Here is a 27,141-nt window from a genome sequence, read left to right on the forward strand (position 1 = left end):
TTTAAAAATAATAATAATTTAGACATTAAATATCTGCATTCACCTAGCTGCAGCAATTGACCAGTCACTGAATTTTCTCACACCTTTGCTGGTTCATAGAGCCCTCTTCCAACTTCACGTGCTCAGTTACAGACCTGGCAAACCAAGCCATGACATGTATCCTGCAGGTCACGAGATCTGGGACCATCACAGGTGAAAAAGGTGCCAGGCAGCAGCTCCCCTCCAGGCACAACCCAGGTTTTCCTCTCTCTATCCCCCAAATGACCTGGCCTAACCCCACTTTGCCTGGGAGAGCTGACAAGATTGCAGCCGGAGGTGGCGTGGCTGCAGGCCAGGTTACATGAGTACTAATAAAAGAGACTCTGTGGAGGAGCCAAGTTAGTTCTTGTCCCCAACCAACTGTGCCAGAGAGTGCTCAGGGAGAGAGGACAGCCAGCACAGCATCTTTCCTTGCCCTGCAAGCTGGGTTCTGGATGCTCCTTCTGGAGCATAAAAAACATTTTGAAGCCCTTTCCTTATTCCTATAGCCCAGGCTGTGAAGACACATCCATTTGCCTTTATCTCCTGCTTTAGATGTCTAAGGGTGACTCATCTGAATGCTTTCTCTGCTACTCTAGCAACTCATCTGAAACATTTTATAGTGGGATTGTCACAAACCATGTGCTTATGACCAGTTTGTGTGGGGACATTCTTAGATAAGTATGATGGTGTTATATTCAGACATTCAAAACAAGAGTGACAGCCATAGACATCATCAAACACCTCAACCATGTTTCTAGTCTGAGCACAGAGAAAAATCAAATTAAAGCACATGTAACAGTTCTCTGAATGAAAAAGAAAAAGAAAGCAATTACATGTTTGGGGTTTTTTTTGCTGCTATGCTCAAAACACAGCCCAGAATTTCAGAGCTAATAGGAATGTGAACGCAGTAAGATCTAAAGATGCCAAACAGCAGCAGCCACATTACTTTAGCTCTGCTCTCCAGCAGCAAGGTGCAAGAACAATGAATGCAACAAGCTGACAGCCTAATGTGGACACAGCCCTCTTCCCCCATCCTGTTCCCCTTCATGGTGCCAGTGCAGGCAGAACCAGTTTTATAGCTAGGTGGAAGAAGCTGCAAAGACTGTGAACGTACTACAGGCCTCATGGAGGTGAAGGTTGCCTGCACAGGCTTTGTGGTGAGGACACCAAGGCAGTGAGGAGCCTCTACACACTGCCTTCATCAGCGGTCACCATCATACATCCTGCTTCATCCCTCTCAAAGCCTGACTTTCCCCACAGAACCCATGAGCCCTAAAGTAGTCTGGACAGAGAAGCAATTTCCTTCTCAGACAGATAAAAATCCCTCTCTGCAGACTAAACAACTCAAGGAGGGGCAGTGATCAGCACCACTCGCAGACCCCACTGAAATGCCTCAGGCACATAGAAACCCTCTGGCTTTGAGGGGAGTGTAGATGTGAATGGCAGCCTGCAAGCCTAAATCATTTGGGGAGCATAGGACAGGCCAGAGTGACTGTTTCAGAGCAGCCCATACAAAACTTGGCCAATACTTTTGCACCTCCACCAGCAAACAGAAAACACCTCTGTTTTTCCAAGCCAAGTTAGTAGCAGGTTAAAACACCAGTTAAATACACTTTAAAATGAATGTTGGTGGGCTGGAGAATAGTCACTTTGCCTTTACTACCAACTTCTTTTCTTAGAAATATCCCAGAGGTTCTGCTGACTGCTGTGACCCCTGTCTCTACAGGGATCTGTGCCTGCTTCCTATGAAGATCAGTAGAAACATCTCTTCATTTTCTCTTCCTTGCAGATTCGTAATTCTCAAACAGAAGTAACACTTTCAGTGTCTCACTGTTATTGCAGCAATAAGAGAGGGTTTGCCTTGTCTTTGCCTGCTCCTTAAAAACGCCAGTAAGCATGAGATCCTTCCAACAAATTCTCTTTTCGCAGAAACTGCTTAAAAAGGTATTATGGTAAGTCAGGGACTTGTGAAATGACTTGATGCAATACCAATGACTTTTCTGGATTTGGAGAATTACCAGAGGTGAGCATCTGGTGAAAGAGAGAGGAAAAAAAAACCCAAAGCTACACAGATAGCAGGAATATTCCATGTGCAATTTAATGTCTCCACAAACCTCTGCCCTAGCAGAGAAATAACAGGCTGATGTACACAGCCTGGGGGCCTCCAGAGCAAGTCCTGGAGGCATTTACTCACCCTAAAGGGCTGGCAACAACTTAAGGATTTTTCCAGAGATACTAAGACTTTGCACATCCCTAAAAAACAATGCACTTCAGCCTCCTTGGAGAATCATCAATGTTTTGTCAGTAGTTGATAACTGGGCCCCCTCAGCCCCTTACAGCCAAGCATTCCAACCTGCCGGCTCCCTGCCATGGTTGGGTATCCACCTACAGCTCCTCTATCCACTCCCCATGTTAGGACAAAAAGAATAACTTCAGATAAATATAACATGTGGCCCTAGCAATTGCAAAGCCTGTTTCCCAAGAGCAGTTCTGGTTTCTGCAACCAAGGCTCCCTCGTGGCTGGCCTGCGTGGGGATATTGCAGCTCACGGCCACAGCCCTTCACAGCCTCGCCATGGCTGTCTCACCATGCAGCCTCATTTGGCTAATCCGGCACAGCTTCACACATTTATGGTGGTATCTGTGTCACAAGGGCAGCAGACAGCCACTGAGCAAGGAAGGAGCCCTCTTCAAATCTCCTTGGTGGCTGGTTTATGTTTTTAATGCAATTTCTTCCTTCAACAACTTAACAAAAATGCAGTTGGAAAGACAACTGCTTGGTTTGTTCCTGTTCTTTCAACAAACAGACTCAGCCCATTGCACACAAACACACACATGCACCTCTCAAATGCCATACACTAAACTTCAGGGCAAGGAGTCACAGTTTGGTTCAAGGCTGCATGATTTCAGGCAGCTTGGTTTGGCTGTGCTGAAGTTCACAGCACATATAATCACAGGGCAACTTCAGTCATACCAGGAAACATCTTCACTGAAAAGGTTCTCAAACACTGGAATAGGCCCCCCAGGGGGGTGGCTGAATCCCCACTCCTGGAGGTGTTTCAAAGACCCAGAGATATGGTGCTGAGGGACATGGTTTAGCACCAGACTTGGCAGAGTTGGACTCAATGACCCTGAAGGTCTTTTCCGTGATTCTGTAAGTACACAGGCACCACAGGTTACAGCCACATACGAGTTTGGTTAAACACGTTTTTAAATCCTCTTTACTCCTGCCCCACCACCACCACCTCCTACACCTCCTGTGAGATCAGTTCCTCTGCCTAACCCAGAAGGCACAGATTGCAAACACAAGTAAAATACTTACTGCCAAAGCCCGCAGGAAACTTAATGAAGTGAGGATAATTCCCATACATGTTTAATCTTCAGTTCATCTCTTGCCTTTCTAAACACAACTGCTTCCTCTAACTTCAAAGCTGCCCGGAGCGCCGCGCAGCCCGCTGGGGTCGGGACATCGCTCTGCAGGAGCAGGGGCTCTCGGAGGGTGCCGGGGCAGCTGCCTTCTCCCGTGGGCTCATCCTCGCTTCACGCCGGCAGCAGCTGCTGGCCGGGATGAGACATGTTCTTGTTCTCCAGCGCTCAGGGCTGGCTCCCGCGCTCAGCTGTCTCGGTTCCCCGCGGATCCACGGCCGACAGTCCCAGCGGCATAATCGCCCGGGTAAGAGACGCCGATCAATGCACAGCGGCTCCGGTATAGATCAGAAATTGGGAGGAGGTGGGGAGGTTAAGTTGTTTAGGGGAGGAGCATCGTGGGGAAGGAGGGGGGTGCTTTGCTTTTCCACCAGTGAAGACTCGGTGCAGTTTATTAAGTTATCCCAGCCCCAGCCATGTGCGGGGGGGTTCTGAACATGCGAAGGACCAGCCCTCATGACAGACTGGCTGACACAGGGTACAGCAGCACACCTGCGACTGCCCCACCATTTGGGGGCTAGGCTTGTGTGGGGCACGGAGCTCCATGCTCCCATCCCACACCAAGCCTTGCCTCAGCTGCATCCTGTCCTGGTTCCTGCAGTGTCCCTTATGCATCATAGCATCAAGTCATGGTCCCTGTGGCAATAGACTTGTCATTCCTGGGAAATACTGAGACTGAGGTGGACTAGGACCTTCCTGGGGCTAGAAGAGCTGGAATTCAACTCCCCTCCCCAACCCCATCCAAATGAGTCAAAAAAACACCCTAGCCACCTCAAATCAGCATCATTATCTGGTTACTAAAGCTGTATGGAATGAGAAGAGATGGGGACATGGGACAGAGCCCAGAGGGCTCAATCTGTGCCACATACAGTAGGTAAAATGGTCACAGCCATTTCAGCAGAATGCAGGAGACTCCACAAACAGTCCCATACGTATATCCACATCTTCAGTTTAATTCTCATCCACCCTGACAACGCTGTAGTGTAGGAAATAGGCAGAAACAGCCAGCCAGTTGCCAGTCTGAGGCAAAACCACTGCCTCTCTCCAGTGACTGGTACTTTGAAGGGGCACCAATCCCAGTTCCCTGCCCAGAAAGCCCCCTACCTGTCTACTGCAGTTTGGGGGAGAGGCAGGGATGCAAGCAATAGCACAACCCACTGCTTCTGGTTTCTGATCTGGGTGACCTTGGATGAAGTCATCTTAAAGGAATGGAGGAAAGAGGAATTTTGCCTGAGGTCATAAATCGAGCAGAGCGAGGTCTGCACTGACTTACTTGTGTGTTGGAAAAGGCGGGCTGCAGTCCTGACATTGGCACCAGCCACGTGGCAGAAAAAGGTGGTACAGAGCTAGCAAGGGGGGTTGCCTTCACAGGGAGATCATAAACCACCCCTGTGCACAGGATGGGGACCATGCCATGCAAGTAGCAAGACAAAACATTAGCAGAACAGCATCCTTTAAGGGCCTGTTGGTGCTTGGTCCCCTCCTGGTCACCCGAGAGCCCGTGGTACCCCTTGACACTAAGCATGCTACAAGGGGAAGGAATGCAATGTGCAGCATGGAGTTGTGCACAGCATGCAGCCACAGCTCAGGTGGATTCTGACTGAGGTGCTGTCAGCCTTGAGGTGTATGCAGAGGAAGGAAAGGTTACCTTTGTTGGCTCTGTTTCTTCTTTCCCTCCCAGATATTGCCATACCTATTTCTCTCTAGCCAGAGCATTTAAGGAAAGCTTTTTCCTTCCTCATATTAACAACTTTTAAATTATTTTTAAAAAGTGATGTAGTACCATGAATGTTTACTGACCACACAGGATCTCAGCAGTTTAAATTCCATGATAATGAATTATTTTCATCTCTTCAGAGCAAAGACCCTGATTTTTGTTCAGCTCTTCGGCTTCCATGTTTCCACTCTGCATCTGTGCACAAGGACCTGGTACTGTGCAATATCAGGAGGATACCACCACATGGACACACAGCACTTTATGGGTTGGAGGTACATCAGATCAGCTGCAGGACTTGGTGTTTACCTGGGCACAGGAACCTACCATTTGAGAGAGCATCTCCAAGTAGCAGAACAAATGGATAACCAGACTGCTGTCAGGAGCCAGGAATTTTGCAGGCAATAGTATCAGCACTCAGCATAGCCCATTAGCTGTAATCTATGTATACAGGTGCTGGCTTTTCTCACATTTAAAAAAAAATATCCAAAAGATCAGTATTCAGAGTAGGTTCTTGTAGTCTTTTGGGGGGAAAACAAGCAGAAGAGATCGCCCTTGTATTTTCTATCCAGCCATCCTTCAAATCCCATTTGCTTTATTGCACAAACAGAAATGGCACTGCAGAACTTTCAGAGGAGGAGAGGGACCAAGCAGCATCCTCACACACCCTGCTCACAGGCCACAGATTTTGAGCTCCAAGGAAGTGAGATCAGTGGGGCTGAGAGCATAAGAGCATAGTACAGCAGGGTCTGACTGTGGTGCTGTGTCCCATTCCTCTCTCTGTGCAGCTGAGCTTGTGTATTCCCCTGCCACCACCACAACATATGAGGACATCCCAAATGAGCATCCTCAGCCAGGACCAGTCCTCCTCCAAGTGTTCACAACTACATCCAGGTGCAGGAGCCGTAGGCACAGCTCCTGAAGCACAGGAGGCATGCTCTTACCCACCCATGGGACTTTCCAAAACCATCCCTACCCTGCACTAATCCAGCTGGCATCAACTCACTGGCAACTGTAGGGATTTCTAACCTGTAGACAAAGTTTGCTGTTTCAGGATAATGCTGGCTTTGCCTCTGGTGCTGTCCTTTAACAGCCACACTGGGGATTCTTGTTAGGGGGAGGATGCAAGAGCAAGGTGTGCAGCAGGGATGTCCCAAGGCTCCACATGCAGAGACCCAGGGCACTGCAGAGGATCCAGCTGCAGGATGACTTTCTTTTTTTTTCAGTCTTTGGATAGAAAATTGGATTTCTCAGCAGGACAGATTTTTTTATCTCTGCAACAAGACTAAAAGAAACACTTTTCAATCAAAAATGCCAACAAAAAAAATCTGCTTCCAAAAAAAAGTGTTTTCCACACTCAAACCCTCAATACAATCCAAGACTTCCACAGAAGAGAGGGACTTGGTGCAGCCCCACATACAGCCTGCCAGAGGGATATTTCTCTGATCCAGTGTCAGAGAAAAGTTCTGGCATGGTGGGAAGTCTGCCTGTCCAGCGTTCCCCTTGAGATCTTTCCCACCATCTGTCCATCACCCCATAGAGATGTATCAAGGCCACCTACCCTCAGTGCCCAAATGCCCACCTGCACTCAGAACTGAGCCACTGTTTTGAGGCAAATCCACTCTTGCATAACAGTTTTGCTTCCACCTGCTTGAGCCACACCTCACTGTCATTCCAGCCTGGCTTGTCCCTTGCCTGCAGGCTGGATGAAAGGCTTGTGGCCTTGACAAACAGCCATGGGGCAGAGCAGGAGCAAGGCCAGTTCAGCCCCAACAGCACTGGGATGGGAAGGTGTGAGCAACAAAGCAGCTTTGTGTTTTAAACACTAACCATGCCAAGATTTAGTAGTGCCATTAATTCTTACTGACCACACAGGATCTCAGCAGCTTTAATTCCATGCTAATGAAGTTTTAATGGGGTATTATTTTTATTGATCTGTTCAGAGCAAAGAGCCTGATTTTAGTTCAGCTCTGCCTGCACCCCCTTCCCCATCCCTCTTTTCTTCTTCCAGCTTAGAAGAAAGGAGAGCGCAAAGAAGACAAAACAGCCCTGAGCTCCTTAAAAAATGTTTGCAGTCCCAAGCAGTAAGTGGATTACTTTATTGATTTTTAGCAGATCTGGGTTAGTGAGTGCTTAGTGCTGCAGAACACATGCACACACTGAGCAACTCTAATGAAGCCTCTCCAGGCCCTTTCCTCAGGCAAAGCAAACATCAGGCAATTCAGTTAGGGGACCATCATGGGGTTTGGGGTATGGAGAAGCCTCTGTACCCAAGGCAGTCTGTGCAGCCTTTAGGAATCAGCTCAGTCTCTCTTAAGAAGTACTGCCAGATCATACAGAGCAGCCCTTCAAGTTTTGCTACAAAGTAGCACAAGTTGCTGCTTCAAATTTTTGGATGCCTTTTATGCCACTCGCCCTTGCTGTGCAAAAGAAGATATGATGACTGCCAAGGTTATTTCATGAAGAAAAACCATTGCCATGCTGCCCCCAGATGCGACTTAGTGCTGATTCCAGCAGCCATACCATAGGGGTGTCAGAGCAGGACCCTTGAGGCAGCAGCTGATTCCAGCCAAGTGAGATGCTAACATTGTTTTGCAGTTCCTGACTCACTTGCATCCCAGTTAGCTTTCCAAGGACACTGTACCTCAGCAAATATCTCAGCAAAAGGTTGGAATAAACCTCCCAGTACTACTCCACCAAGCCTTTTGACATGCTGGTCAGTGGAGCCAGATCCTAAAGGTGTAAAGGCCTAAAGTGGAATAATCTTATCCCACCCAGGCCTAGAACCAGGAAAAAACGAGATTAAACATGGTCCTTTTTCCTTGCACATTGGATTGAAACAGGAAAACCCCAAACATTACCAAGAATCCCATTAGTCCCTCATTCCATCTCTGTTTAAATGTAGAAGCATTCTGTGGTCTTGCATGTGGCAACAGCACATGCAAATAAAAAGGTTGCGGTGCTTGTAACCCTACAGCTGTAAGTGCATCTTCCTCCTGATGCACTGCTTCAGAGCTGCAGAGTCTGAGAGCAAACCCACTGCCCACAGGGTGCTGGCATTAGAGCTCCTTGTGCCCAGGAGCCAAAATGCTCATTCCCTCCCCTCCTAAGGGAGGACACACAAACAACATGCTCAGGGGTAAAGAGCAGAGACTTGAAACTGGGTTTCTCCAGGCTGACGGACAAATCCAGTCTCATCTGTCTGCTGTACTGGTTGGCATTGTCCTGGGACAGACAAAAGTCACCAAAAGCAAGGTACATCCAGTGGAAATGGCAAAGGAGAGCTATGGCATCAGCCCTTCTCCATCCAGCCCTGCCCTTTCTCACCACTATTCCCTGTAAAGCAATAACCACAGACACCAAGCTAATGAAATTAGCCCCAGAGCCCCACTGGGCTAATGCAATTACCAGCAGCAGCACATTCAAACAGCAGCACCACAAATACACCTGCAGTAACGCAGCCTGCCCTCTTCTTCTTCCCAGGCCTTCCCCATCTCTCCCTGAGCCCCACAGCTGCCACCCAATGTGGGTCCCCTCCCCAGAGTCTGGAGGGCATAGGTCACCATGCCCAGAGTGAGGCTGCTCCAAGGAGGGCACTGCCTACCTTGCAGAAAGCACCGTCCCATGCAGCCAAGAGCAGCCTCTGAGGACAGATAATTCCCAGCCTGCTTAAACCTTGGGAGACCTTCAATTACCAGCACAGTAATGAGGTCCTCAACACTAATCAGCAGTGTCACCAAATCCTCTTATGCCTGCCTAAGCGCCTCCAGCAGCTTTGCTGTTTGTAGGGCCCAGCTGCCCACTCCTCCAGGGAATTACCTCCTCAGGCAGGCACCAGTGGTGGCACAAGCACAGTTTGACACCCATGCAGGTGAGATGCTCTCAGGCACCAGTGCCAGATGGCAGAGTGACAAAGATACCTGAGCAAGATCTCTGCCTATCCCAGAGGGCATCTGGCACTAAGCTCACACTGAAGATGCACTGGAGTAGACCAAAAGAAAATTAATAATACTAGAGGAGGTATTTTAATTCCAGTGGTTCCTGTTTGAGATGCAAAGGGCTGGTTTGCATCTGTCCATTTCTGAATAAGAAGTGTCATGTCTACCAAGCTCCTTCTCTGGGATGATCCCAGCAACTTCTCCTCCCCTAACTGCGGGTGGCAGGTGACCCCGTCCCGCTCGGCTCCTCTGCGCTGGCCCTCGTTCACGGGGCGGCAGGCAGCTCCCTCCGCACATCCGTTCTGACTCACGCTTTCTGCTCCAACAATGCACTTTTTAATATCACTCGAGGAGCAAAAACAACAGGTCCACTATAATGCCGAGATATCCTGAGGCAGAAAATCCATTTGGAGCCCAGCTAGAGAGAGTCAAGTCAATTAGACACTTTCTGGGGCGTCAAGCTGCCAACAATCCCAGCCTTTGTAACAGCGAAGAATCGCTGCCTATGTGCTTCCCCACAACTCCCCCTTGCCAGAGCAGAAAGGTCAGCAGCAGTAGCGTCATGGAAAACCATGCAGCAAAGTATTCCTGGGAAGGTGGGTCCAAAGGAATAGCCATTTGGACCTTCTGGAGAATATTTTTTGTCCAAAGCATCCATTGCTTTAGGTTGGCTTTGCAGGGGAATAGGCAAACCTGTAATACAGGAGATTTGTACTACGCCATGTAGAGGTTTGGAAATGCATCATATTGAGAAGGAATGGCTGGGTCAACACACTGCTAGCTCAGGGTTTGGGAGACTGTGGCTTCCTTGCTGTCAGACAAGTTGCTCCACCTTTTTGGCTTTGGAATTAAGATCACAGATGAAAAAGGAACTACATTACCACAAGTGGGAGATCCACATCTCCCTTTGCACTTCAAGGTAAGCACAAGACTTCTCCTGTGAATGGTGGAAGGCAGCAGAGTGGGCTGTAAGACCACAACTCCAGGTTGGATGAGGACCAAATGGAGCCATGATTTCTACTGGCAAGTGCTACAGTCACTCAGATCCAAAGGCAGGTCTCTGACTAAAAGGCCTTCATGTCCAGAGAAGATTTTGCCTGGAAATAAAACACTCAGCTCTTAAAGTCCACTTTGATGTGTCATTTGGTGTCCAGCAAAGGGTTTTCAAAGGCAAAGAAAAGGTTTGCTTGATACCTCCTTCATACCACCATGCAAGCAGTCTTTCCAGTCAGAATGCCAGAGGACCTATAGGTTGTCATTTAAATGCAAGCTCCTCTTTAACCCAGCAGCAGTACAGGGATGTGAAACTGGGGTTTCTGCAAAACACTGAAAATAGCTAGATCACCTTCCTTCAAAGAAACCTTCACCAAGAAAGCTTCACCCTGAAGACCAAGGTTTCCTCATCTCAGAGAAACCTCAGAAAACACAGCCCATGCAACTGCCTGCAATGTTGCTGTTTTCCCACAACAACCCTTTCTCAGAGGAAACAATTCCAAAGAAGATGGTTCCTTGACCAGGTTAACCTTTCACTATTGCTTGACTCTAAAAGCCTAATGACTCTCAGTAAGAAAAACCCTACAGGTTTCAGGACTTCTCTGAGTGCCCAGAAACAAACCACTTAAGTGAAACTCAGTCCCCTCACCTGCCTCTGCAGAACTCCCAGAAAAGTTCCCCAAAGCTTTTTTTATGGTGTTTGTTTTGGTTTGGGTTGTTAGATGTTGGTGGTTTTGTTTGGTTGGGTTTGCTCTTCTTGGTTGTTTTGGTTTTTACCTGGATCCTATTCCATTCCTTATTCTCTTTTGCTGGCAAACCTGGATTTTTTGTGAGCAGACTGAGTTCTTCTCCTTGGCAAGGGCCTGAGCTGGGTGGTACACAGCTGACTGGGAAGAGCCCAGCCACACAAGGTATCTGCTGGACCTTACATGTGTCGATGGCCACTGCAGCTCAGCATAGGGTGGGGAGGGTCTTGTCACTGCACTGCCCTGTATCAGGCCACAAAGGGCTCCCACCTGCATCCCTCATGGCAGATGCCAGAGCCTGCTGTGCATCTGGGAGCTTTGCCTGCTACTCTCACTCTGTGCATCCCCACATTCATGCATTTACATTTCCTCCTGCTTCAGCAAGTGCAAAACTCCAGAGACAACCTGTCAATCTCCATCACATCTGGCTGCCTTGGATGGTCTATTTATACCAGACAGGCAAATGTGGATATCTTGGAGTTCAAGGTAACAGGGGTTATTTCTGCTCTGAGTAACTCCTTTCTCAGGGGAGGAAGGCTTGAAGGCATCCAAGAGGAACAGCCTTACATCAAGAGCTAGTACCAATACCTTCATGGCTGAAGGCACAGTAGCCATCACCAGCCACAGCTCAGTCCCCAAGGTCCCAGCCATAGCAGCCAGGCCCTGAAAATCTAGAGGGTTGATATCTATTGTAAGATGCCTCATCCCAGGCCCCTCTGTATTCTGTCATGGGAGAGGAGAAATCAGCATGTACCTTTGCATTTCTAACTCATGCTCTCTCCAAGCCAGCAAGACCACAGCTTCAAGATTGCTCACACTGGGTTTCTCTTGAGCCTGGATCAGGTGCAAGCATCTGACTGCACTGTCACATTAATGCCACCATGAGGGCTCCAGCTTTCACTGAATCTCTCCTGTGCTTTTATGCCTACAGTATAATCTGCTCTCAGGCAGCCAGTGTTTCTGAACCAGGATAAAGCCTGCCTTATCAAGTTGGCCCATTACTATCACTTAAAAAGATCTGAAGAAGGAGAAGGCATTTACACCAGATTAGCACTTTGCGTCACACAGCCACAGAGCTTTTGATGTGGATCAAGGGTCCAAAAGCCACATCTACCACATCACCGAGGCACAGCTTCAGTCAGCACTACTCAGCCAGCTGTCTTTGTGGTTAGGTCCTTGCTCCAGTCAATGAGGTATTTTCTATAAGCCATGGTGGGGCTGCTGCCCCTTTCATAGGATACTTGCAGGAGCAAGGCAGCTCACCTGGATCCCACCTCCACTTCACTTCTGCAGATGTCGCTGGCCCATTAACCTTTTTTCAAGTGGATTTCAGCCTGTCCAGTGAGTTCCCTGAGAGCAGGGAAAGAAATCAAATACTGCTAAACCCCAGGTGTGTCTGCATGAAGGAGGGAGAGGCAGGTTTCTCAATGCTTTGATGTCTTCCCTACTGCACAACGATCTCGTCTGTTTCTGTGGTGGAGTCACCATCATTGGAGGTGTTCAGGAGGAGACTTGATGGGATGCTTGGTGCCATGGTTTAGTTGTTTAGGTGGGTTGGATTGGTTGATGGGTTGGACATGATGATCTTGAAGGTCTCTTCCAACCTGGTTGGTTCTATACTATTCTATTCTATTCTATAATGACATAAGATTCCTAGGGATGGCTCTCCCGATCTCCACTGAGCTTCAAGAAAGTCTTGGAACAAGTTTCCATCTCTCCAAATACTCTGACCTAGCAACCCTGGTCTAACATGATTAGCACAGCAGCCCTACACACTGCAAGCCCCCAGCTCACATCTATAATGCCTCCAAGTCACCAGGGAAAAAAAAAACAACACACAACCATCCCCCAGACAATAACCCAGACCACATCCTTGTCGAGAGACACCCACTACTTGATGATGTGCTGCAGCGACATGCCTATGCAGCCTCTCCACAAATACCAGATCCAGAGACACAGCCTAAGCAAGTGGAAAAATGAAGCACAACCAAGTCCTGCTGCCCAAGCACATGAGGCACAAAATGTGTTTCAGATAAGCTGAAGCACAGAGATATCCCTCATTAATTGGCAGTAAATACAAACAAACAAAAACCCCCACAGGAGGAGGGGGAATATATAGACCTGCCTCCACTAGCTGCACTTTTGATAGCCTGGTTCTGTTCCCTAAGTCATGCAGACTTCCACTTCCCAAAAGAGCAATGGGTTTGTTTTGCAATCATCTCTTTATAGATCCAACTAACATCAGTTCAAGACTCTGCCAGTCCAGTCTGTTTGACATGCAGGGGATTGAGCCATCTCTTTGCCTTGCCTGGACAGATACACACATCTCTCATCTGCTTTAGCAGCTGTCCTTCCCCTGGGACTCACCTTCCCCTGGTAGCCAAAGGGAGACAAACACAACATGAAACTCAGCCAAAGTGTTCTCCCATGAGATCCATTCCTCTCAATGTTTCCACAAAGAAACTGTTTAAAACCCTTCAGTTCCCTGTGCAGCCAAGGGACAGGGAAGGAGTTAGCTACAGTGAGCATCCCTTTCCTCATCCATGCTCTCCATTGCCTTTCAAACATATTATCCTCTTAAAAATCACATGCTCCCCTGTACCAGATGGAAAATCCACTGGTGTTTAAAGCCATAGGAATCCAACAAAATTCCCTGTGCCTCAAAGAAAGGAATGGTCCTGAATCAAGCCAAGCACAGACCACACCACACAGAACCAAGACAGCACAGGAGCAAAAAGTAAGCACAGGAAGAGTCTGCAGAGCCAGCAATAAGAAAAAGGTTATTTATGTCCATCATTGTGTATGTGGCAGTGAAAGGGGTCAGGGTTGCTGAAGAACATTCAAACCCCAACATCACTTTTCTAGCCTGATGAGGAAGGCAGTAAGGATTCAAGGCCACTTGTGAGATGTGATTGCTCCCTGCCATCCCAGGCTCTAAAGGGCACTTGGCTCCACAGCCACCTGCTCCACCCCCAGCTGAGCAGGCACTGCCACCCCTGGGGCACCAGCAGCCCTGTGCGTGCAGCCAGAGATGATCACAGCACATCAGCCCTCCCCACCAACTGACCCTCCACACGAGCTATCTGTCAGGGACTGGAATCATTGCCCAGCATAGAAACAGGGCTGAGCTCTTCACAGCTTCCTCTGCACCATGGGTCAGTAGGACTCAACCCCTTGTGTGTGATGTGGAGGCAAAGCTGGCCAGGGCTGGCTGGTGGGAGAGCATCTTGAGTGCTCAGGGTGTTGGTGCCACTACAGAAGAGCCTGTGCTGCCCAGCTAGTGACATTCCAGGGGATGGATCCACAAATATACCCATTTCTGCCTCAGCAGGACTCAGTGCCCACCCAGAGCATTTGGAGAAGGGAATATTCACCTGCTACAGTCACCCTTTACTTCCATGGCCATATATGCCCGAGAAAACTCATCCCTAAGGCATGTGCCAGTCCTAGCCTGCTTACAAGCTGCTGTCCCCTAAATGCAGCCCCATTGCCTGGCTTGAAAACCTACGCCAAGGGCCCTGCTGTCCCCTCCTGGCCTCGTGTATGTCTTTAACAGTTTGTTGGGTTACCCATTGCAACTAAAATAACAAAGCTACAAAAGAAGAAGGCAAACAAACACAATATTCTGCAGCAATTAGGGCTAAACAGGGGGAAGGGGAGCAGGGAATGAATGGACAATGAGGAGGGCAGAGACGTGGCAGCCCAGGCCCTGACAAGCTGGGCACAAACTGTCCTCGGGAGGCCGGGTCTGAGCCAGGGAGCAGCGAGCTGGATGTAAGGAAATGCAGGGAGATGAAAAGGGTTATTTAAACAAGCACTGGGCAGTCCCCACAAGGCCTCCCTGTCCCCTGATCTTCATCACAGAGTGTCCAGAGAAGACCAGCTCCTGCTTTCGCCCCTCATTGAGTCCTTTCAGCTGGTGAGGGGATGCTGGCAAGCTGTGGTGGGGTCCACTTAGAAAGGAAGGAATCCATTAATCTCCCTGGTAATTACTGCCACATATGGATTTGCACAATTACACTCCATTAATTGGTTATTACAGGCAAGCCAGACTTATTGGGCAGAACTGCTGGGCTTTAACCCCTTCACTGCCCCCAGGGCCAGCCAGGCAGCCTTCCTCCTGAAACACCACTGTATCCTCTTGTAACCTTGCTGGATCTTATGCCAAGGGCTAGACACCCACCCCGAGGCATCTTTGCCCGGATGCCTTCCTTTTAGCTGGGGATCCTGAGGAGACAGACCCAAAGGGAAGGAGTGAGCCTGCTCCTCAAAACAGCCAAACTCCCCAGCTGATTTCATCTGCTCTGGGTTTGCAGCAGACACACCACATACTCCCCAGGGTGCTGAGGGACTGCAAACGCAGATCTTGTTTGTTTTGAGAAGGAGACTCGTTCCCTGTGTACTTTGACTTTGTGCCCTTAAGCCCAACAGGGTGGGTGCCAACAAGAGGAGAATCCAACCCTAAGTCTCTCTCTGTCTCTGAAGTAGATTTGGATTGTAATTCTTCTCTTCCTCAAAGCACTGAAAACAGAGACTTTACTCTGGTAATAAATAAATATCTATAACCACAGCAATATAAGCTATGCCAAAAAGTAGAGATAAAGACCTCATGAAGCTCCAGACAGCATAGGACTCCTGCCACTTGAGTGTGGAGGTACCCTGGCCTCCTCATACTGCAGCCACCAGCTCTAACGCCCCTCACAGATAATGGTCTCTCCAAGACCTGGCCCCAAGATGTCTCACTCAGAATCCCATAATGTTTCTGGAGAACACTCAGAAGCAGCAAGCCAAGGTGAGAGCAATTTCTGCCAGAACCATGTTGAAGGCTTCCTGTTAAAAAGCTGTAACAAGAAAGAAAACAGGAATGTCACAGAAAACCCACAGGGCATCAGGGGCCAGCTGAGGAGAACTGTGCTCAACAGCCACCAACATCAAGGATAGAGAAGGCATTAGCAACGTGGCCCATCAGAGCTGCTACATTGATGCTTGGCTTTCTCAAGCCCAAGTCTATGTGATCCTACTCTGTGGGAGAGGGCACAGAGAAACCTACTCCAGGCAGCTCATGTTACCCAGAGAAAATCTTACTCTAGCTTGTAAGAAGCAGCAACACATTGCTGCACCACACTGTCCCTCCCTACTCTGGCACATTCAGTCCTCCTCTCATTTATTGTATTATTGCATTTTCCCAGAGATTTCCTCTCTGCCCTCATTGTCACATGTGTGGATGAGCCTTGAGATAGCTGCCTCATCCTCTCCCTTTCCCAAGGGCAATCCAGAACCCTCCCCAGGGAGGCAGCACCTGCTTGACAGTAGGGTATTGCTCAGCACAGCAAGACACTTACAGGAAGAGCAGAGCTGAGCCAGGCATCACACAAGGCACATGATGAGAACTTTCAATTCAGCTGCTGAATCACCCCAGCAAGCTAGTGCAGGAAGAGCAAGGAGAGAAACTAAGCAGAATAAGACAAATCCAACTCCAAACCACTCTCTACCTTCATCCTCTGGCTAAAACAAAAAACAGTCCTTGAGTAACTCTCCCTTGGGTTTTCAAATGAAGCAGATCAAGAGGAGACCCAAAACACCTGTAACAAACACCCACCCTCTCCCCTACTGCTCTCCTGCAATAATGCCACTACAAGACGATAGGTCTAGCCTAGGAGGAACCTCTTTCTCAGCAGCTAACTAGAGGGCTTTTACTGTCCCTTCCCTGCTGCAAGGAGTACACCCAGCAATAAAACTCTTCTCCCTAGAAGGTCACTGGAGTTACATGAAAGTTGCAGTAGATTTGTTCCTGTTGTTTCAAGTCATCTGTGATTTACCAGCTCTTTAACTTCAACATAGAAATTCCTTTCTTGTGCAAAAGCCAGCTCCAAGATCACTGTCTGAAGGGGACCATCTTGTCTGCCAGCATTTACAGCCATGTGTGCACTTGTCTTTGAGGAAGACCATGAAAGGTTGCTGAACCTTCCTGTAAACCAATTGCCTCTGCAAAGTTCGGAATGAATCTTCGGAGCTGTCAAAGGGAAGACCGGGCAGAACCTGCAACCAAGCTTAAAAAGGTCAGCTGGGAAAAGCCAGGATGGGAAGGATGCTTGCTTTATTGACAGGTGAGGAGTGGAAGGGGCTAATCCAGCAGTGCTCCCAAGCAGGTTTTGGCAGCGCACGCTAGGCTTCAGCTCTGAGCTCTGTTGGCTGCAGCTGGTAACAAATCCTGTGTGGATCACTCCCAGACCACAGAATCTGGGGACTAAGTCTTGAACTGCAGCTTTCTTTTGTCCTGAGGGATGAGAGCAGGCTGGTGGGATGGATGCCTTTCTAATTCTTGAGAGCCAGATCGGCTTTTTAGATCGTGGAGACTAGAACATCATTTCCCCTGTCCATTGCTTATAAGCACACTTGTTTGTCCAGTTTCTGAAGGAAATAGGGTTGTCAACATCCAGGCATTTACTGACATTTTCATGTTATAAAGAGAATCACCCCAATAAAAAGGCAGGGATGGAATGGAATGGATGGAATTTGACCCAAACTCCCTTCACCCTGGGAGCTCTTTAGGACTCAGATATGTTGAGGTTTTGGAGCACTTGTAGAAAATAAATAAGTATACTTTTACAATATTACACTGATTCCTCAGTGTCCCAGAGTAGTGACAGCAGGGATTCTGCTCACACAACAATGTACCAGGGATGTCTTACAGCCCTGCATTGCCTCCCCATTTGTGTGGCACTTACAGACACCCTGCTGGAATCACAGAGTGTTCATGTGGGGGGCTGCATGTCAGTGCTATCAGCAGGAACAAACATCAGTGGCTTTTCCAAAATCCTTTAAAGTTCCTGCCTAGCTCACTGTCCTGTCTTTTGCCAAAGTTTCCTTCCCCTTGGCCTGCCTCAAGGGAAGGATTTATACCCACAGGCTCTTGGTGTGCCTCACAGGTGGTCTGCACCCAGATTGTGGGCGGGATTTGCTAGCCCTTTGCCATGCTCAGAGCTGGTATCAGCTCAGTGATACCAGCAAATACGCCTCTGGGACAGCATTAGCAATGGTAGGTGATAATGGGCCCTGCTGTGCCAGGACACACTAAGAACAGCCATGGTCTGGGCAGCTGAGGGAAGGGAGGCATAAAGGGAAAGCAATTTCACTGCAAGCCCAAGCCACAGGCAGTGAATGCCTACCCACTGCCTGCCACCCTGTCACCTCAGCTTGCTGCTTGCCTGTCTGCACTTAGCATCTCCTGGCCTTTTGTGAGCAACCCCTGCCCTCTCTGCAGTCCCTCCAGCCTTCTGATCTGCCCAAGACAAGTGGGTTTCTATTCCCATATTTTAGACCCTGGCACAAAGGTTACTTTACATCTGACTGGATCAATACCAGCATTGTGGCACTGGTTTACCTGGCATACAGGAATCAAACAAACAGTGTATCTGCTGATGCTAACTAAACTGGAATATTGATACAAACCTGTGACATATTTTAAGTGAGGGAAACAAATACATAAAGGCAAATAAGCACAGTCCTTTTGATCACAATATTGTTATACATGTATTGCAAAGAGCTCATATGCAGCACAGGTAGTGAAACACACCGGGTCAGGACAAAACACAAACCAGGTTCAAAGGGATCTGAAATTAATTAGACCATTACAGCATTGTTTTCTGGTGGAATTCTCTCTCTGTACACACACACACATATTAAATACATTTGACATAATCCATATCTATACAGGGAGAGCTTCTGTTTCTGGAGAAAAACCTCTTTGTTAAAAGTATTATTCTCATTGAAAATTCTGGTCTAGTTCTACAGGTAGCTTCCACCTGTCTTTTAGTAACCTTTATGAGCTCATTCCCAGAAATCCTGTAGTGCAGCCCACAGCCACCCTCACCCATAAACACTTTCCTTTCCCTCCATTGTAAGTGGAAAGCACAGACTCACAGAAAACAGTCTTAGAAGAGGCCTGGCAAGCTCATGTCACCCATCTTTCTGCCCCAAATCAGACCAGAGACTGTTGGGGACAGAGCTGCCACCTCCTTCCCCAGCCCATCTGTCCCATCACATCTCCCCTACTCCTATTAAATAGCTTTTCCCAGTGTCTAAACTGAGCCTTCCCTCCTGCAAAAGAGAGCACAGCACGGTGCTCCATGGGTTTCTCTCCAAAGCCTGTGCCTGAATTAAAGTCTCGTGAAGACTCTGTTCAGTCAGCACCTCCTGCTGCAGCAGTACTATGTGGGCAAACACCATGGCTCTTGGCAATGGTTGCAGCGGCGTTCCCCCACCCTTCTACATGGCTGCCCAGCCCACAGCTGAGCCCATGCTGCTGCTCAGCACAGCCAGCTGGTGTGGGGTCAGGGCAAGGACTTACAGAAGTGCGGGAAGGAGCCAGTTTCCAGGGAATAAGGAGCCTGCATGCCTGGCTGCATTTCCAACCTGCGTCCTGTCTCTTCAGCAGACTCAACCATGAAGAGAGCTTTGGGATCAGCTCTCAGCTGTGCTGGGCTGTTTGAGAAAGAAAGGAGTGTTTACATACTACAGAGCAGCATCCTCAGGATCTATCCTGAGTTACAAATTTACCTCCCAGACCTTGACCGGGGCTGGGGTTTCCTGTGTTTGCTCTCTGGGCTCCTGCCTCTTTGGAAAGCGGGAGGTGTTGCAATGCCAGGGAAGGGCTGGTTGCACAGGCTGCCTGGGAAAGGGCCTGCAAGGCAAAGGAGATGGTCTGAAGCACCTCTGCTGAGAAACTGTTTCCTGGAAGTGATTTCTTTTCTATCCCCAGCTCCTAAAGGAATGAACCCAAGCAAAGAGCTGTCATCCTGTCTGAGCATGTGTCTCGGTTCTGCTTTCCTCCTCTTTGCAAGTTGGTCATTTTTCTCTCATCTGCCAGCCTAGCCACTCTACTTGCTAACAAATTTTGTCATTGAGAAGGTGGTAGTGTTGGCCAGGTCACCACTGGACTCCAGTGCAGACCAGGCTTAGCTGGCTTTTGCCTTACCGAAACTGTCTGAGGACCGCGGGGGCAGGTGACAAGGGAGCAAGGTCCTATATGCATATCTGGGCACCATCAGTAGCTGCTTACAGGTGACTTGGACAGAACATTGTGTCCAGAAGGCTTTCAGAAGACAGCTGGCCTGTGCAGTGACCAGTTTTTCTTGTGCAGAAGTTAAAGCCCCTGGCTCTGTCTCTCAGCCTGCTTATCTCTCTTGCAGTCTCAAACCATGTATGGGCGTCAACTTGCATCTTCCCTCTGTGTTTGGATTTTGCCAGTCCTGATGGAGGAGACCTACAAGCAAACAACATTCCTCTCCCCTGTCTGCACCAATAATCTCAGGATCTCATCTCCTCTGTGCTCCCCTTCAGGCTGTGTCAACACTGCTGGGGTTGTGCAGGGCAGGACTGCTCTGACTTCACTGTCCCATCCCGTACACTGTGTCCTGCCCGGCCCAGCACAACCACACAATGAATATTCCTCTGGGATGTGAGTCAGACCTGCTGGGGGGTTTAAAACCACCTCCCTCTCCTAGATTTCTCCACATTTACAGCAATAAAACATGCAGGTCCCAGAGTACAGAATGATCTCTAGACTTCTTCCAGAGAATTTCAGAAACTGGAGCCTCTGTATTGCTGTAATCCCCTCAGAGCAATGAATCAGAGATGCATTGCTAAAGCCAAGGTGGGCCACACAGCCCCTTTCACATCAGTGCCAACCACTGGGACACCTTCCACAGGAGAATTAGCCACAGGGAGTCAAGGCAGGCAGAGCGATCATGGGCACTCAATTGCTGGCTTAACTTTGCTTGCACTTTCAGGAAATTCTTTCTCTGAAATTGTAACACATCCCTCAAATTCAAGTTCTCATGGAACTGAAGCCCTGCAGAGTAGTCTGGATTGGACCCAGAGTGTGAGAAAAGAGACATGGAAAGATATGTGGTGGCATCAGCTCTGAGTCTCTTTAGGAGCCACAGAAATACAGGGTGCTCTGTCTGCTGTCTCTTCTGCCCACGATCATTGACTCTCTTGCATCCTTACCTGCTGTGGGTAAGATGGATCTAAACTCCTTCCAGGAAGGGCTGCCTTGCAGTCAGATCACTAGTCAGGGGCTCCAGATCCTCTCAAACCTGTCACTGACCTTTCACATCCACTCAGGCTTGCCTCCCCAGTCCCCACAGGAGCAAGATTTCTGTGACCTGACCTGCTGCAGTGCTTGGATGCCTTTTGCTGTCCCTTTCCCTTTCTCAGACCAAACATATCGCAGCAGATGCCAGAGCGTGGAGCTATTCCAGAAACAAATCTGCATTAGGTGACACAGCTCTAATTACATGGCAGGGGCCAAGAGAAAGATTCTGAAACCTTGTTCTTTCCAAATCTTAAACCTCCACTCCAAGCACTTCTCGCGGCTGCAAGCAGAAGTGGCAGGACATGAAATCTGCAAGCACACAAAGGAGCCAAATCAATGTCCTGTTGATAGAGCCCAGCAAAATAAGCTAATGATGGACAGGACTGTGGGTTTTCATGTGTGTGGGAAGGATTTACAGTGATACCAAAGGAATTATTTCAGCCCCACTGTGACAATACCCACCCGCTTCCTTATTATATCTTATTGGTCTTGCCCTAAATACATGTGGCTGGAGGAAATGATGCATAAATTACTAACGAGTTAATTTCTTGCTCCGACACAGACTCACAACAGCCCTTTGAAGGGGAACCAGGAAAGACAATGTGTGAAAGGATAAAGGCAATGAGACAAGCTTGGATGTAATAATCCCATGTGAATGATTATTGCTGCAACTAATGTAATCTAATAATGAAGAATTTACGCCAGATGTCCCCCCGAATATGCCAGGCAGACTCAGGATTCAGCAGTGGATCCATTTCTAAGGAAACCTTGTTAGGAGGAAAAAAAAAAAGAATGCTGTTGTCTGTTTATTAAATGAGAGGCTATGGACCTTTATAGTCAGTCACCACAAAATCATGCCTTGCAAAGCTTCCTGGGAGTGTGTGTGTTAGGTCCGAATGACAGTTTGTTTTCAGGTGAAGCTTAAGATGTTCAGTTTGGCCTATAAAGCTCCAGACCAGCCCATTTCATAAGCTGCCACCAGGATTTCCCCTGTGTCTCACTAGGGCTGAGGGGGAGCTGCTGGAAGGGCAGCCTCCAGCACAGGTGAATAAAGAGCCTCCCTTTGCTCATTTTGAGCTTGTAACCTTTCAACTCCCACAAGGAGATTCTAGACCAGAGCTCTATGCCCACTCTGAGGCATGACACACCCCATACACCCCCTTCCTTCTCACAAGCTGCAGCACATGAGGACACCATGTAGCAGGGAAAAGGAAAACAGAGAGCTCTGCACCAGAGGAGTATCACAGCTGTAGCCAGGCTGCTGCAAAATGAGATCAGCTTCACCTTGGTTGGTGACATTTACAAGCCCACTTTGCAGCAGGCAGATTGAGCATGAGCCTGGTAGAGAGTCACTGGTTGCTGAGGTCTTCATGATGACCAAACTTGTTAACCAAAGAGCAGATCAGAGTGGGAATGACTTGTTATTTCAGATCCAACACCAGGTGAAAGTTCTTCTAGCTCAGGTATGAGGATGACTCTACCAATGGACACTGATTTCCATGGCATGTTAGGCAATCAGCCAAACCAGAGACCTGACATCAATACTTTCAATTCAAAAACCCACATGAGCTAAGTGTAAAAATAGGCATAAACCACAATTTTTGCTTTCCCTCCTTACTTCTGCTGCTTATTCATCACCTCTTTGAAAGTATTTCATACAGCCATTCCAAACAGCTATTCTGGTCATACTTTGGGGTTTAAACTGTTGTTCGTAATTCATTCCTGTTAGCCACTTTTACTTAAGCAGTTCTGATGGGGAAGAAGGGGGAAGGGAAGCTTTAGCAAGATCCAGATCCACTAAAACACAAACCACTACGTTCAACCTGAAAGATTTGTTTAAGCCCCATTAACTTAATTGGGACTTCACATCTAGTTCATTTGTTGCTTTCGCAGAAGACGCAGAGGTCTCCACGGTGGACCTGTGTGACTCCAGCACCGACTCATGGGGCCTGTACCAACATGGCTTGATTCTGTCAAAATTGCAATCACTGTGCCTATCCCGTGATCCTCCTTTGCCAGCCAGTTTGACAGTGTAGGCTGCTTGTCTGTGGTGAGGTCTGTTTCACTGGGGCTCTTTGATCTGAGCTGGTTTGTTCTAACAGGCATGCAGCTGCTCCAAAGGACTTTGCAAACAATAATACAAACATAGCTGCACTTAGGACTTGCAAACCCTGATTTTAGCCAGTTTGTATGTCAGATGTCACCATGCCTAGAAACAACTTACAAACAGGACCAAAGATCAGGCCTAATTTTAGTAAGCCTCTGGGCTCTGCATCCTCTGACTGTGCTTGCTTTGATGAAACATGATCAGAGGATGAAAGAAAGCAAAAACCCAGCTGGCACCTGCTGGGAGGGCAGGGAGAGAGAATCTGGCGGACAGGAGGTTCCTACAGAGATTGCCAACACTACTACACGTCTGTTTTGCTTTGTGGGCAGCATGGTGAATCCAAAGGTGATAAACATTTGGCTTGGCTGGCTAGACAAGATGTGCCCACATCAGACACTGCACTCTCCCTCTTCGCTCACTAGCATCTCTGCACCTAGGCAGCTCCTTCTGCTGTGCTTCACATGTCCAGCCCCTTAGCTTCAGAGAGAATCCAGATTCTGCTGGAGGGAAACACATAGGTAGGAATAGCTGCTCTCTTACAAAGGGTGAGCTGGCTGGACTGCTCTATAGCAGACATCTGGAGAACTGACTTCAAATTTCTGTTTGAAGCACAACACAGGAATTGTTGTTAGAGGACATCTTTGAATCTCAGGAAACTTTGAGGTGTCTGTAGTGTCTTTAGGACAACAGTTTGATTTACAATCCAGTGACACAAAGAGACAAATGTTTAAATGTTTAACTAAACTGGGGGCGACTTGTTTTCCAAATACTGCCAGTGTGGAAGAATGAGTGACTCTGAAGTGAAACAAACTTGCTGTTGTTTGAGCACCAAAAGAAGTTAGTATAGATTCTTGACTATCCTTTCTCTTGAAGTTGTGAAGAAAGGACTACAGCCCAGTTGTGCTCTTTCACCAAAGAGCATTTAGAGTACTCTTTTCACCCATCAGGATGTAATTTGTTTCTATAAATATCTAGTGGTTTCAATTGAACATGCAGGTGAGCTGGCTCAATACATTTATAATCATACCACCTGCAGCCTGAATGACTCATTGCCCCTGCAGCAGTGACAACCAGCAACCACCAGTCCTTGAGGACAGACAGACAAGCCAGATCAATGGGCTGGGCAGTAATAAAGTCATAGAATCAGTAAGGTTGGAAAAGACCTCAGAGATCATCAGGTCCAACCTATTACCTAACACCTCATGACTAACTAAACCATGGCTCCAAGTGCCATGTTTTGTTATCTTTCAAAATCCATTCCTCCCCTCTACTCTCTCTCCAGAGGAGCCTGCAGCACCTCTCCAAAGGGGTGGGCTATACACCCAGGTGTGATGACCTGCACCCTAGGACCACCAGCTGGATTTTATGGAGGTGGTCTGGCCTGCTGGGCCCCATCTGGGAAGGAAGGGGCTTGCTGATAACATTATCATGTCTGGACACTATCACAGGGCCCAGTGCTTGCCTGCACCGGAAACAACATGCTAGGCAAGCATGCAGACCTTGGTGGAAGCTACAGCAATTAGGTTAATTAAGATCTGGGGCAGTCCCATATGTTTTCTGATTTGTTGTTTTTGAGGTTCCTATTGCACCTGTTCCCACAGCATCCAAACACCCTGAAGGCTTAGATTTCCCTGCTCCAGACATGGGGACAGAAGGATGTCTGTCCCCGATCAAAGGCCTGTTTGGCCTTACATCCAGCAGCAGATAGAGAGGGCAGGATAAGATCAAGACATGTTGTCATCCCCCTGGTGCAGGTGCTGCTTTTCCTAGGAAATCCCAGAGCTTTTCTCTAAAGGGTTCAGGATCATAGTGGTCAATACCATGAAGGTATTTAAAAGATGTGTGGACATGGCACTTTGTGACACAGTTTAGTGGGACTTGGCAGTACTGAGTTAGCAACTGGACTTCACTCTATAATTCTGTTTTAGACACAAAACTAGAGGCATGAATTTCTCAGATTTAGCCATCAGCAGTGTTGGGAAATTAAACCAAGTGCTCATTTTTCCAGGCCACAACCTCAATGACAGAAAAGCTAACAGACTAGGATTTCTGAAACAGAAAAAGGGAATCAGACACCAGATCAACACTATTGTCTGAGACCTGTGCAGCCAAATCCCTGCTTTTCAGCACAGAGTGCACAGCACCACCTTCCACCCGCAGTATTACTCACAGCCTGAGACAGAGGGCTCCTCAAATCCTATTTCCTATGATCCTCTCACAAGTTCTTTTCTCAGATGGAAGCACAGGAAGAAACCTGCTCTTCAGAGTTATCTCTGCCTAATGCAAAGTTGTGGGGAGTCCATGCTCCCAAAACTCCTCTAAGACAGTACACCCTTGCACAGTGCATGTCTCTGAGGCAGAGAATCACTTTATGGAGCAGCACTTCAATACCAACATGAGAGCAAAGATTACGTGGCTGCTCTTTGCATCCATCTCTGCTTCCCCTGCTCACACAGGGACATGATTGAAAGGCTTTAAAAGGCTACAGAGTCTCCATCACCCATTTCTGTCACCAACAGGCTGACCTGCAAGACTTTCTTCTGCTTAGCAGTCAGGGAAGAATGTCACAAAGAGTTATGCACCATTTAATGGGCTGAGAACCAGAATCTGCCCCGTGTGTGCACACAAGGAAAGAAGAAGCAACAGTGACATAACAGAAGTGCTGACTGACCCTTTGTGCGTGTGGGCACCTGTGTGTGAGCATGTTAATAGCTTTGTCTGGCAGCATTTGAAACACTTTGTCAGCGCCTACAGGAACCACTTCTGAACTTAGTGCGGCCAAAGAGAATGAACTGCAGCCTGGAGAAAAGGTTGATTGGTGCCCGACTTCTTTTCAGCACTTACTTGACTTCAGTGAGCCAGATGCTCGTTTTCAAATCATTGCAGTTACTTTACAAGAAACTTTTTACATACAGGATGGGTTTTTAATCCATATTTAAATGCAGTCTTAGGAAAGGCATAAATTTTGCAGCGTCCTCAGCGCTCTCCTCCCAACATTAGTTGGGATTTTACATCAGAAACAAGCCCCTCTTCTCTGGCAGGGCAAATTAAACAGGGCACTAAATAATCCTGAAGAAAGAGCTAATAGAGGGAAAAGAAAATTAACCAGATTGATCTGTACTGATCTCAGCAGGACGATCCAGCTGCCCCAGTTCAGAGGAGCAGAGTGACAAAACTGTTCAGGTGAATGGCTGGCCTGTCCTTAGTGTAAATAAACCACCAGCCTGAATAAACTCTGCTTGTTTGAGTAGCACATGCAAAATTCACTGTGTCTTTACCAATTGCCCACACAGTGCAAACTGCCACTCTTCCCTCCAAGGGCACGTGGCTGAGGGTCTCTCACCTCTACTGCAAGCCCAGAACCCAGCAAAAAATCCAGGGAGAAGAGCACAAGTGGCAGGTGAAAAGGGTCTTGTAAAACAGAGATGGAGCTATTCTCTCCAAAAAAGCAGGAAGAGCAGTGTAGAACGTGGGCTGTCTCCCTGCTCCCTCCTGCATGACTCCATGATGACTGTTTCATCACTGTCAAGTGCTTCAACCAAATCCTCTGCCTTTAGTTCCAAGAGGTTACTGACTTGGGTGAATTTTGCTTCAAAGGTGCTTGTGACAGAATAGAAAAACCTCTGCTGGTTTCAGGTGGGGTGTTGTTCAAAAGTGATTAGCTTTTATGGCAAAGGTCCTTTCCATTCTCTGACGACAACCCAAAAGTTCCTAACTTGTTTGCAGAGCTTTCCTCTGCTGCCTTCAAGGGCCACACAGATGAGACTCCAGTCTGAGAGGAGACCCATGACAAAAGCATCATACCCTGCTCTCCACTCAGGGACCAACCTGGGGTCCTTGGTACCAACTGAGGTGAGAGAGAAGGAGGAAACACAGTGAGGACTGGAAAGGGCCTTTCTCTCCATCTCAGGATAGAGCCATCTGGGACTACTCTGACCATCTTTCTGCTCAGACTGTATTATCTCCACATGGGATATATTGGTTGTTCATATGAAGGCAGCATTTCATCGTGTGTGATTTATATGTTGTCTGGATTGTTCAAGCTCACATGAGATAAGGTAAAGCATGGACAAAGCATGTTTTGTGTAGTGTGGGCTG

The 27,141-nt window shown here is 48.0% G+C and overlaps 1 protein-coding gene across 3 annotated transcripts in view; it reads right to left on the reverse strand.

Moving 5' to 3' along the window:
- Positions 1 to 19,322, reverse strand: part of RXRG (retinoid X receptor gamma) — a 39,829-nt gene extending 20,507 nt beyond the window's left edge. Inside the window, exon 1 of one of the 3 annotated variants that reach the window (XM_068141510.1) lies at positions 19,188 to 19,322. In XM_068141510.1, coding sequence (XP_067997611.1) covers positions 19,188 to 19,284 — 97 coding nt within the window. In that variant the 5' untranslated portion in view covers positions 19,285 to 19,322. Of the gene's footprint in view, positions 1 to 3,342; positions 3,833 to 19,187 lie in introns of those variants that run through there. The other 2 variants (XM_068141511.1, XM_068141512.1) reach the window with 2 other exon arrangements.
- Positions 19,323 to 27,141: the final 7,819 nt, after the last annotated feature.

Source organism: Melanerpes formicivorus, unplaced genomic scaffold (genome assembly GCF_026170545.1).
Source record: "Melanerpes formicivorus ecotype bairdi unplaced genomic scaffold, bMelFor1.0.p_v2 SCAF_7, whole genome shotgun sequence".
Lineage (NCBI taxonomy): Eukaryota > Metazoa > Chordata > Aves > Piciformes > Picidae > Melanerpes > Melanerpes formicivorus.